We start from the raw sequence: 12768 nt of genomic DNA on the forward strand, positions 1-12768 counted from the left end.
ATTAGTTTCTATATATATTATATGTAGAATTACAAAACTCACTTACTACTTAAAAAGCTTATAGTGAAAAGCACAATTTGAATATCTATAGACTTGGTTTAGAGGTTTGGTTCCAGAAAATTTCACAGTAAGGTGTCGTGCGGATAATACCAGAATAATAATGAAATTCAAGAAATTTTTTACTTTACTAATTTAAACGTTGTGTCAGCAGAATAATCGTAATTTTGTTCGTTCGACTTATTGGACTCTCTTCGTTTCAAAATCAAGTTAAAATTATAACCTGATTCTATACGAAAATCCGACACCCAGAATTACAATTGAATTGTGAATTTTTTTTGTACAGACACATTATGATCGATTATTATAACCTAAAACAAGTTTAAAGAAAATGACAACAACAAAAATGTTAAAAATAGTTTTAATATTATTTAGTCTGTTTAATACGTTTAATACTGAACACTAAATATATGCAATGTTTTTTTCTGTAAGCCTGTGTTTTACTGACAATAAATCTGCAAAAACAATTGTTTAATTCGAACAGGCTATCAAAGTACTAACCGCTCTATAATTTCTCTTAAAAAATAGAATTGTACTAAGTTGAACATACCGTACCACCAACAATCGATAACTCTTCAGCAATCAGTTCCTAGTTATTTATCGTCACTCTACCTTCACTTTGATTCTCTTGAATTCAGAATATTGTTATTGTTCTGCGGGTTGTTTTACTAAAAAGTCGGAGAAAAATGAGTGAAGAGGAGGTAATTGATCTTTCAGGAGATGGCGGTGTCACAAAAGTGATATTGGAAGTTGGCACTGGGTCTGAGCAGCCCTCAGCAGGTTGCAAAGTTCAGTTACACTACACCGGTTCGTTAACTGATGGCACAGTCTTTGATTCAAGCGTTGGTAGAGGGCCATTTGAGTTCGACTTAGGGAAAGGTTAGAGTTTAAAGCTTTATATATGTAATTGAATATATCTTTAATTCATAATTTTTATTTCTACGCAAGGTCATGTAATTAAAGCCTTTGATATGGGTGTTTCCAGTATGAAATTAAATGAAAAATGTAAATTAACATGCCATCCCGATTATGCTTACGGAGCTGGAGGTAGTCCACCAAGTATTCCACCGAATGCTACTCTTATTTTTGAGGTGAATCCTTCGATATTAAAAATATTAAGACTTTAATCTAACTATTTTTCAGTTAGAATTATTGAAATGGGAAGGGGAAGATGTAAGTCCAGAACAAGATCATTCAATTGAACGTTTTATAATTCAGAATGGCAAAAAAAGAGGAACGCCGCAGGAAGGGGCCTTAGTAAAAGGTGATTATTTTTATTATAAAATTCAGTTCCATTTCTTTCTTTCTATGTGCGATATATCACATATTTGTGAAATATTTTTAAAACCACATTTTTTATCTAATTAAAATTTGCTGTGGTTGGCGGATTTAAACTACTTAAGCAATAGTTTTAAGTATATTTTTATATTTGTGGTAACAGAAAGATCTAGAGTATAATATAATTTTGAAAGAATTTATCTCGACAACATATATTTAATATGTGATATTTATTTTTTAGTTCACTTGATTGGCAAATACGCTGGGAATGTGTTCGAGGATCGTGAAGTTGAATTCTGTTACGGTGAAGCCACAGGTTGTGGGGTAATTGAAGGTATTGAGCATGGAATCTCAAAAATGACACTTAATGAAACTTCTAGGTAAAAATATATTCCATTAAAATTATAAACGTTTTTTTTTCAATACACAAAAATCAAACAGATTAGTCATACAACCGAAACATGCTTTTGGTGAGGAAGGACATAAAGAATACAATATTCCACCAAACTCTGTAGTGGAATACATAGTAAAAGTTTTGAATATTGAAAAGGTATAACAGTATTTAATATAGAAGTATATATAATACAAAATATTACCTTGATAGCAAACAGTAGCTGATTGGACCTTAACGCCAGAAGAAAAGATTGAGCAAGCTAATAAATGGAAGGATAAAGGTACAATGTACTATAAACAAAACCAATACAAACTTGCTATTAAAATGTATAGCAAATGCCTTTCGTATGCTAAAGATGATAGTAAGTATTATACAAAAGTATAACAATTTTTATATATTATTAAAATTGGATATATATATATGAAAGTGAATGTTAACTTCAAACTCTGCGTAAATTTATAACTTTAACACTATATAAATTTTTGTTTGCAGACTAAATTTGAAAATAATATGTATTTGCATTTGAACATAAAAATTTTGCCCAAGTCAGTGTAGACGTCAAATAACCATATATCTTTGAAAGAATACCCATATATTCGTTTTTGTTCTTAAAACTCAATATTAGAAAAGAAAAAAATTTGACTGTACTTCAAAACCCTTTATACAAATAGTTTTCTAAAAAACTTCATTCTATATAATTAAACTTATCTTTTGGCTTTATTTCTGATTTTGGTTTTCGATATTAAAAGTAATGTAATTAAATATAAAGTATATCTTAGAGAACGTTATCTGTGTCTACAAAGGTGTCTGGAAATGTTCATTCTTTTAGCTTTGTTAATTTACATATCTACGTTTTTTAGACTTGACCCTTATTGACTTTAATTTGAATTCCCATTCATTCTCACGCAAAATATTCCCCTGCCCTCTCGCATTACCAATACATATCCACATTTTAACCTATGTATTCGTTTTGTAATTTATTAATGTATAAATATAAACATATAAAAATCCTTCCGGGCTACAACAACAACAACGTAATATCCGCTTCTAGATTGATACTAACGCTGTTTCTTGATACAAAATGTTTGAAAAAACTATCCTAAGCATTCAATGTAGAAGTTAGTCAATTCTCAAAAATCGATTTTGTTTGTGCTTAGTGCATTGTCTTTCAAGAAGAGATTTATTTAATTGAGCTCTATGCTCAAGCTATGTAATTTAATGATATATAGAGCACAAACACCAGTATCAATACAGCGAGCAAAGCATTTTCCGTCAAGACTTCTATCTAAAGTTAATGTTCTTATAGCCTACTGAGACCTGTAAGCATATAGCATGAAAGAATTTGCAAGACGATATGGATGGGTAGTGGTGGAAGATGGGAGAGGGGGAATAGGGAGAAAGGTTGGATTTAAATGGAAGATTAACCCGGGTCTAGACAAAGAAACCTAACCACTTCAATGGGGTGTGTTCAAAATTTAATTGAACAGTGATTTGAGTGCGCAGTAAAACGTGTTTATGCGTGACAGATAACTGTTTAGCACTCAACCATACCCTGATATCAATTGAGCCAAGACAGTTCTTGCTGTACGAAGTAGACGTCGTTCTTCCTCGTAGATGTTAGGCGAATATCTGCTGTGAATGAATCTTGTTGTGTGACAATCTTAGTTTCAAAGAGGATACTGCATCTGTATAGAGGGCTGTAAGTTCACATTTATATTCTATCTCACTGATGTTAGTTCCTGTGTAAAAGTTGTCGTTAACATATATCTATGATAAGAAGAAAGGAATCGACGAATGCATTTTGTACAGAGTCAAAATCGAATAATGCTGTCTTAGGTATTTGTATTGTTAGTAATCATAAATAAGATTTTATTGCTGTCGTTGGTAGAGTACCTTTTGAGAATGGTAAGTGGCAGTTGGACATCGAAATTGAAGAGTGACGTAGATCTAAACGAAACCAGATTTTGTCATATTTTGTCCTTGCTGGGTATTGCTGATTTCAATATTGTGTCTTATATACAATACAAGTTTGCATTTATATTATTTAGACGACTGATATCAGCTTTGGTTAAATTTTAGTTATCAAGCTAATCAAGTTTTAAATTTGTGCATTATTTCACCTATTACCTAACAGGATTAATTTATATGTGTATTGTTAAACGTGTGTTTGAAAATTTTTTATTTTGTTTATTCAGGTCCAAATGAAATTAAGGATGCTATTAAGTTAGCTGCTCATAATAATATTGCCCTTTGCTGCCAAAAGCTACATAATGAATTTGAAGGAAAACAAGCTGTAAGTACTTTTCAATTTGTTACAAAGTTCCAGAACTTTCTACATAGTAAAAATAGTAGATGTGGCCAGAACATCCTGCCAACAAAAAACATGCATTTTTAGCCAGTGTTCTAATATCTATTAATTTATAATTTACAAATTATAAACAAAAATCGTATTTATTTCATCACTTTTGAATGATTTAATTCAAGATAGATAGTTTTAACCTTATCCAGACGCTAGTTCTGAACCCTGTTAAATAAGATAAACTCTAGCAATCCTTTTGAGAGGACTTGTAAAGATTATAGTCTTATAGTGGGATTGCTAACGAGTCGGTGTCAGGAAAGGAAGTCATACTAGAAGAGAAGGACGATGAAAGTGTTTCTCATACTATGAATACACTTTAAAGAATTTTAGTTAGCTACAAGATCTCTACTTCAGGAGTATTTTGAGCTTTATTAAAACCTCCATGTAGTTTTAAACTCGTTTAGTTTTGTACATCAACACCATGGGTCTAAGTCTAAAATTTTTTCCTTATTTTAATATCAAATCTGTTCGGATCAAAAAACAACTACCTATGATACAAAACTTAACTATATTATCACTAAAGTGTGTGACACGATTTTTGTAACAATTTAAATAGCATTTGAAAATGTTAGATCTGTATATGCATGTATATACAATAACATTGAATGCTACTAAATACAGTTTATGAATTTAAAGAATAATGTGGAATAAAGTCTGGCTAATTAAGTCTTATATAAATAATTTTAAAACATTCTTTAACTGAAACACCACTCCAATATAAAGTGTACGGATGCTCTGACTTTGGATCCGAACAATATAAAAGCTCTTTACCGACGTGGCCAGTGTAATTTGGCTGTCAACGAGTTTCTTGAAGCAATAACTGATTTTAAAAAGGTAAGTGTGTGCAGCAACGTTTTTTTTTAAATATAATTTGTAAGTAATTTCTATTTTTTTTTTTTTTGCAAAATAGGTTATTGAACTGGAACCAAATAACAAAGCTGCGCATAATCAGATAATTATTTGTAACCAGCGCATTAAGGAAGCCAATGAACGAGAAAAGAAAATATATAGTGGCATGTTTGCCAAATTCGCTGCTGTTGATAAGGTTTGTAAAGAAGTAATTTTTTTTTTTTAAATAAATATGATAGTGAATCATTATTTTTTTAATTTTTCATATTCAGACTTCACCAATTGCTGAACCAGACGTTCTCGCAAAATGCGGTGAGTGGACAGATGAGGACGACAAACGTGAAGTTGATTTGGCATTTGAACGCGATAATAATATTGTTATGATCTAATAAAATCCTTCTTATTTCTGATCTGATGATTTTAAATGTTTCATGTCTAATAAAATGTAAATTGAATATATATCTATAATTAATTAATTCATCTTATCGGAATAATCAAGGCATTAAAATTTAAATTATGAATACAACATTTTTAAAGAATAATATTTATGACCAATATTCGAATAAACATATCTACCATTAGTCAACGTTTCACTTATACTAATCGCAGATTGCAACTCCAAAAAATTCAATGTAAAACAGAATTGTCTCAGTCCGCGCATTACGTTTTTCTGTCACTTCATTTGCTTCACATGTTGTTAACCGATTTCGCTGAATGAATTTGTGATTATAATAGTTATTAAATAAAAAATTTTAACTGATACCTCCACCAATTCAAAAAACAACAACTAAGCACACGAAGAGACTTTAATTTACCGCAGGCGTTACCGCTTATATTTGCTGTAATATGTATACTTTTTTCCTTTTAAGGCATGATTAATAATTATTTTTGCTTTTTAAAATAAGAGACAGAATGTACAAGTTATTATTATTATTATGTTGAGCCTTTTCCGAGTTACTGCATGTGGGCACTTTTACTCTTTGATAAATGGGGGGTTTCTCTAGAGTCCCACCCATCTCACTGACTAATCTGCGTACCGTACCGTTATATACGCATGAAAAAGTAAAAGAAAAATAATATTTTTTTATTATTTTTATAATAAAGCAGCATTTTATGAGCGATGAATAGTTTTAGCATCATAAGAACAAACCTAAATAGGTTAGACTAAGTTGGCATTTCCACTCGAGCTGAAATGCACCGTGTGATACCATGGATAAGCATTGTTTACATAGTTAATCCAGTACAGACTACTGGTAGTTTCACACCAGACATATATGTGACAACTATAGTTTTATTTTATTTCTGCAGTTTACAACAACGTTAAACGTAAAATTTAACATTGGGGTTTATCTATCGGTACGGTCTTCATTGAGAAAATGTCTTTTTTTATATATTCGTGTCTGATAAGAAAAGAGATAATGTGATGTTGCAACTAAGCAATTAAGTTTTCAAATTCTAACTCCTGCACATATCCGCTTTACAATATTTAATTTATAAATTTATATTTTTTTAAATAAAAATTCGGTTTATTGTAATTTATTTAATTTTTTATATTTATCTATTCCATTCACACCCACGCTTAGAACAATTTGTGATTTGAAAGACACGGCATCCAAGAATTTTTCGTGATTATACATATGTCCAATGTATGAGCAAATAAAATCCAAATAAAGTAACTTAGAGCACTATGTACATTTCGGCAGTTTTGTAATATAAAATTATCATTAGCTGAATCTAATCGAATTCTACTTAAATTGTGCTGGAGTTTGGCCAAAAAATCCACCACCTTGTTTATTAGCCGCCCGGGAGGGTGCAAATCCCAGCAATTTCTGTATATTTTGCCTAATAGACATTGTGCAAAGTATATATAGAAAAATAAATGAACAATCCGTATAGTCATCGCCTGTTAAATTCCTATGACTAAGACCTTGAATCCATGAAATGGGTGTAAAAGGCAACTGCGCCACGACACGTCCATCAAAGCTGTAATTTTGATTAAAAGTAATAAAATTTGGAATAGGACCACACTTTTAAGATACATACATGCTATTAAACATGCTTAGTAAAGCCGTAAAAGCAAAACCAGTAGCAATCATTGATTTCATCTTAACTAACGATAGATCTCTATTATTGTTCTTGAGTTTTTCTTCATCGCGTTCGATTTTCTTTTTTTGCGATTTATCCAACGAGTCTCCATGTATTTCCTTCCTTCTTTCTACTGTAAATAGAAAATTTGGTTGCAATTACTTATTTTTACTAATTTCTCGGAAATATAGATTTGGACAGTACACGATGTAAATGAACCTCTACTGTATAATAATGTATTTATTGAAAATGTAGGTCAATCACAACGTGACCTTTGTAGGGCTGAGTTGGATGTAAGCGAGAACTTACATTTTTTGCTTTGCTTCTCAACTTCTCCCTTCAGTTTTTGGTACTTATCTGTTCTATACACTAAAAGCCACGTAAGACCTGCAATTAAATTTAATTTAATTTATAGAATGATTTACATTTTTATAATGATTGAAACAAAACCTTCGCCTAAAAACGCTGTGCAAATAGATATAAACACTATAAGTATCGTGTCGGACCACATCTTTCAACACAATCTAAATACTGTCGAAATGACAAATAATTATGTGAATACTCGTTACTTGAGCCGGTAACTTATTTCGATCTGCACAAAATGCAATTTCTTTTATATCACTCGTTTCCGTGTGAAACGTTATTTTGTTACTTGAAAAATTCTAACTGTAAAATATTGCTTTTATGTCAATTGAATTTAATTCCAAAAAATTTAGAAATATTATTTATATGTATTAAATTTGGTTTATTTGTTAATTTCGACAAAAAAAAAAACCTGCTAAAGTGTGCTACAGGCGGTTAGACTTTGTCGAATATATTGTTGTAGACTTTCGCTGTACAACACACAGGCCTACTCATAGACATGACATGTCACAGACAATAATGGATATTACTGTACATGTTTCGATATTTTGTATTTTTTGACAAAAAATTAATCGAAATTGTTTTTTTTTTACAAATTTATTTAAATAATAAAATTTATTATGGATCAGTTAAATAGTTATGTATTTTTACATGGTATGTATGTATTATAGCTTAGCATGTTTATGTTATAATATCAGATAGTATAAACTCACCCTATTCAAATAAATTCTTTATAAAGGATTCCCAATTTTGTCGATTTCTCGCTATGTATCTCAATTTGCTTACTGATTACTTCGTTTTTCTTTCTATTGTTCTATCTATTGTTCTTTCTATTGCAGCAGAATACGGCATGTGCTACATTGTTTATGTCTTTACATAGTGTGTGCTCCAATCATCTATATTTTCCAACCGTATTTCCTGTTCTATTGGTTTCTGTGTAGTACCACGTCACAGCCTTTCGTCCGTGATTATTCTTAGCCATATCCGCAAGATAGACCGGATAGATGTTTTGTTATTGACAAAATATTACAGTTTTTGAGTTGAATCCCTTGTTAAGGGTCATGTTTCATTCCATAGAGTAGTACAGATTTGACGCAGGAATTCAAAATAAAAACTTGTGTTTTACGTTAAAGTTCTACATCTCCAGTTTCGTGTAAGACTGTTGAAAGTGGCATTAGCTTTACAAATACGGCTGTCTATCTCGTTGGTTACTCTCCACCACACGATATTACTCTACTGCTTAGATATTTAATTCGAAAATGCGCTTTAACGCTGCATCATTAATATGAAATGGTGTTGCACTTGCTCTCTTAATATGCATACATTTCTTCTTATTGGTGTTGATATTAAGTCCTTTACACTGCGCCGCATTTGACAATGCATTTAGTTCACTTTGAATATCCTCGCAGTAGTTGGCAAAAAGTGCAACGTTATTCGCGTAAGAGAGTTCACTTAATTTACTGTTGAGTCGTAAATTGGTCACTCGTTAATTCTTTCCAACACCACATCCAATTCTGTTATGAACAATAAAGGAGACACAGTTGCGCAACCTTCTGTCACTCCGCTTGTAGGGCAGAAAGGCTCACAACATTCCTTTATGGCTTTATGCCTATATTCTGTTTATGCCTTGACGATGGCTGCTTTTTATCAAGTTAACCTCTTAACCTCGTGGTATACATTGTGCTTCTAGCGCTTCTCATAGAAAATCGCGAATAACTGAGTCGAAAGAATTTTCAAAATCACCAAATACGACATACAAGACGGAATTTAACTCGACAGACTGCTTAATGATTATACGAAGCCTGCACGAGCTTGTGCAGAAAGTCAGAAATTCTATCAAGCAGAATTTGATTGAAAATTTGGTAACGGATTACGTAATACAAATGCCATGCCAGTTGATGCATCTGGGCAAGTTCCACTTTTTTAGAAGTTTGCATATGATCAATACTTTTCATTAAGTCAAAAATTCTTCTGTGTTCCAAATTTATAAAAATAAAAGATGCAATAGTCTAGCTGTCGCGTCTCTATCTGTTTTAAAATAGTCTGCAGTAAGTCCATGAGATCTACTGGCTTTCCCGTTTTTAAGTGTAATGATCGCTGCTTTGATGTTATCTATGATTGGAGCAGTTTGCTGATCTTTGTTCGTAATAAGTGTTCCATTATCAACGCATATTGGTTTCCTGCTTGTCATTTTATTCCACCGCATTGTTTTTGGTATTTTGAAAAGTTATATTCTTGTTATATTCCTGAAGTCAGTGGCATTTCGGGCTATTAACCCTAAATTTTTAACAAACTCATTATCTTTTCTTACTTGGCGCTTTATTAAAATTATATGTCTCTTATATTACAATTTTAGTTTAACCTTTCGACGACGGCTTGGGTCTACATAATCCTTTCTTTAATTTTGCGTCTGCTTTCAATCAATGTCCAACTCGCCAGTGTTACCCACTCAAAGCTACGCTTTTGGCTAAAACCAAGCACTTGGAGTGTACTCGTCTCTTAACTTACGATGTATTTTTTCCCATAATTCATTAACTTAATCCTCATTATTTATTATAAGAGCCGTGGTGGTGCGAATTGCGTTGGATAGATCAGCTCTGCTTTGCTCGTTCTTAAGTTTGCTGATATCAAACTTTTTCTGTATATGCCGTTGCATTTCGACCACAAAAAAAAGTGATCTGTACCAATGTCAGCGTTCCTCTTGTTACGGACACTGCGACATATATTAAGCAACTGACGAGATATACAGATGTAGTCTATTATATTTACGACTCAAAAGTGCCGCTTGGAGACTGCCATGTGATTTTATGCGCTTTCTTGTGGATAAAAACAGAAACACCAATTTTTAAATCATGCTTACTGCATAGCTAAAGAGCTTGCCATTCTCATTACATGATCCTAACGCTTTTTTACACATAATACACTCATTGTCGGTGTTGATTTGAAAGTCACCGATGAACATTTTAATGTCGTTGCTCGGAAGTTCATTTAGCGCTTTGCCGAGTTGTTCATAGAAGATTTTTTTGCTAATAAGCTGACTGTTCTCTGTAGGTGCGTACCACTGAACAACCGAGATATTTCTGCACTTATTACTGAAGCGAGTAGTAATTATTCTTTCCAGTACTGTGGTTCATGTATATTCCAAAACCTCTAATATATTCGAAATACAGCAACAGTCCTCCTTTATTGTTATTAAACTCAGCACTTCCAATCCAGCGCACTTCGCTCAGACCAATTAGATCTATATTCAGCCGCTCGCACTGTGATATTAGTTGAGTAAGATTTCCGCTCTGGTATAACGTATTTGCGTTGCATCGTTTAACTCCTGTTTTTTTTCGTTTCCGGTCTGTCACCATATTAGAAAGCCTTTGATTATTAATTCTTGCGAATAATCGGATTAATGATATATTATATATACCATATATATTATAATATATACTATATTATATTATATTATATTATATTATATTATATTATATTATATTATATTATATTATATTATATTATATTAATTATATTATATATATATGTTATAATATTATATTATAATATAATTTATTATTATAATATTATATATTATATTATATATTATTATAATATTATATATTATATTATATATTATTATAATATTATATATTATATTATATATTATTATAATATTATATATTATATTATATATTATTATAATATTATATATTATATTATATATTATTATAATATTATATATTATATTATATATTATTATAATATTATATATTATATTATATATTATTATAATATTATATATTATATTATATATTATTATAATATTATATATTATATTATATATTATTATAATATTATATATTATATTATTATTATATTATATTATATTATATTATATTATATTATATTATATTATATTTTATATTATATCATATTATATTTTATATTATATCATATTATATTTTATATTATATTATATTATATTTTATATTATATCATATTATATTTTATATTATATCATATTATATTTTATATTATATCATATTATATTTTATATTATATCATATTATATTTTATATTATATCGTATTATTTATTATGGCTTTAAATACCATTTATCATCTTATATAAAAAAATTCTTAATTCTTGTAAATTTTATTTATGTAAATTTTATAAGGGATACAAATTTGGAGATAAGAACTAATTAATATTGTTAAATTAATAATTCATGAATAAATTTATTACGAATAATATAAACACATTGCAGTTTTAAATTGCGTTGTAACTTTAAAATCGGTTCAAACCTATCTTCATCTGTGGAGCCTGATAATGAGCATATCGAAATTTCACTGCGTTGGTGTATAACATTTTCAAGATTCATATCTTCGTACGACTCTGATAAATCTTTTAAGCAGGTATTACAGAACGCTCGTGAATGTTGGTTTTGAGTGCGAGCTACACACAAATTTTATTATTTTTATTTAAAAGGTTAAAATCATCGAACGCCATTGTCTGAAACCTAAACCCTTTAAAACCGTATTATTAGTAAATAGATCATTAAAAAATTAAACTGTGTATCTTTTCGTTAAAGATAACAAAATTTTATTTAATTCTCAATGCTAAATGAATAGTCAATGTTTCCTTTTTTAGACTCATCTGCAAATTCATCGCATATTTTTGCTCCTATTTCATAGGGTTTTAAATTTATCTTAAGAACTAACGATAACTTATTATCGCATTATTTCAACTTGTCTAATTGTGTGTTCCATATAAATGACTGAATTTTTTGTAAAATTTATAAATCAGAGAAACTTTAATAATTTATTAAATACACTTTATTCAAAAATTAAACAAACAACTTAAAAAAATTATTTAAGGTAACAATTACTATTTAGAAGCCAAACCATTTTGTTTAATCACAGCTTCTAGTCACCTTGGCATCGAAGAAACCAATTTTTGTGTTGCAGTGCCACCTTCAGTTATGCCTTTGTTGTTATAGGGTGCTTCGTTAGACATTTATCCCATTCTTCCCACAAATGTTCAATATGATTAAGATCTGGCGGGTGGGGTAATGTGTATATTTCATGATATGTGATTCACATATGCACATCATAAGGCGTATGTTTTGGATCATTGTCATCGTGAAAGCTGAATATGGTTGTTAACGTTTCTCTTGAGCATATTTATATAACATTTTTGTCCATAATACTGTCAATGAACTTCAATTCGCCCACACCTGCAGCGGACATGTACCTCCATACAAGCACCATGTTTCATAGACATGGTAGGATTATTTTTTTTGCAGTTTGGTGTTTGGTTTTCTTCAACTCGTTTGACGACCATTAGGTCGAAAGATATTAAATTTTTTCTGATCCGAGAAGAGTAATATATTCCAAAAG

General features: G+C 30.2%; 2 protein-coding genes across 2 annotated transcripts; one reads left to right on the top strand and one right to left on the bottom strand.

Annotated features, from left to right (window-relative positions):
• The first annotated feature begins 669 nt into the window (after positions 1-669).
• LOC119689667 (FK506-binding protein 59) lies at positions 670-5398 on the top strand. The gene is made up of 10 exons (XM_038104547.1): positions 670-936; positions 1006-1148; positions 1201-1321; positions 1577-1715; positions 1777-1885; positions 1940-2090; positions 3925-4022; positions 4812-4922; positions 4999-5133; positions 5210-5398. Exons 1-10 carry the CDS (start codon positions 744-746, stop codon positions 5324-5326), a joined length of 1317 nt encoding a protein of 438 aa, XP_037960475.1. The 5' UTR covers positions 670-743; the 3' UTR covers positions 5327-5398.
• Positions 5399-6463: 1065 nt separating this feature from the next.
• On the bottom strand, positions 6464-7722 carry LOC119688086 (calcium load-activated calcium channel). Its single transcript, XM_038102723.1, has 4 exons — positions 7473-7722; positions 7332-7409; positions 6981-7155; positions 6464-6920 (listed from the first exon to the last, which is right to left on the bottom strand). The coding sequence occupies exons 1-4, from the start codon at positions 7531-7533 to the stop codon at positions 6683-6685; spliced, it is 552 nt and encodes a 183-aa protein (XP_037958651.1). The 5' UTR covers positions 7534-7722; the 3' UTR covers positions 6464-6682.
• Between the last annotated feature and the right edge of the window lie 5046 nt (positions 7723-12768).

Source organism: Teleopsis dalmanni, chromosome X (assembly GCF_002237135.1).
Source record: "Teleopsis dalmanni isolate 2A chromosome X, ASM223713v2, whole genome shotgun sequence".
In the NCBI taxonomy this organism is placed as follows: domain Eukaryota; kingdom Metazoa; phylum Arthropoda; class Insecta; order Diptera; family Diopsidae; genus Teleopsis; species Teleopsis dalmanni.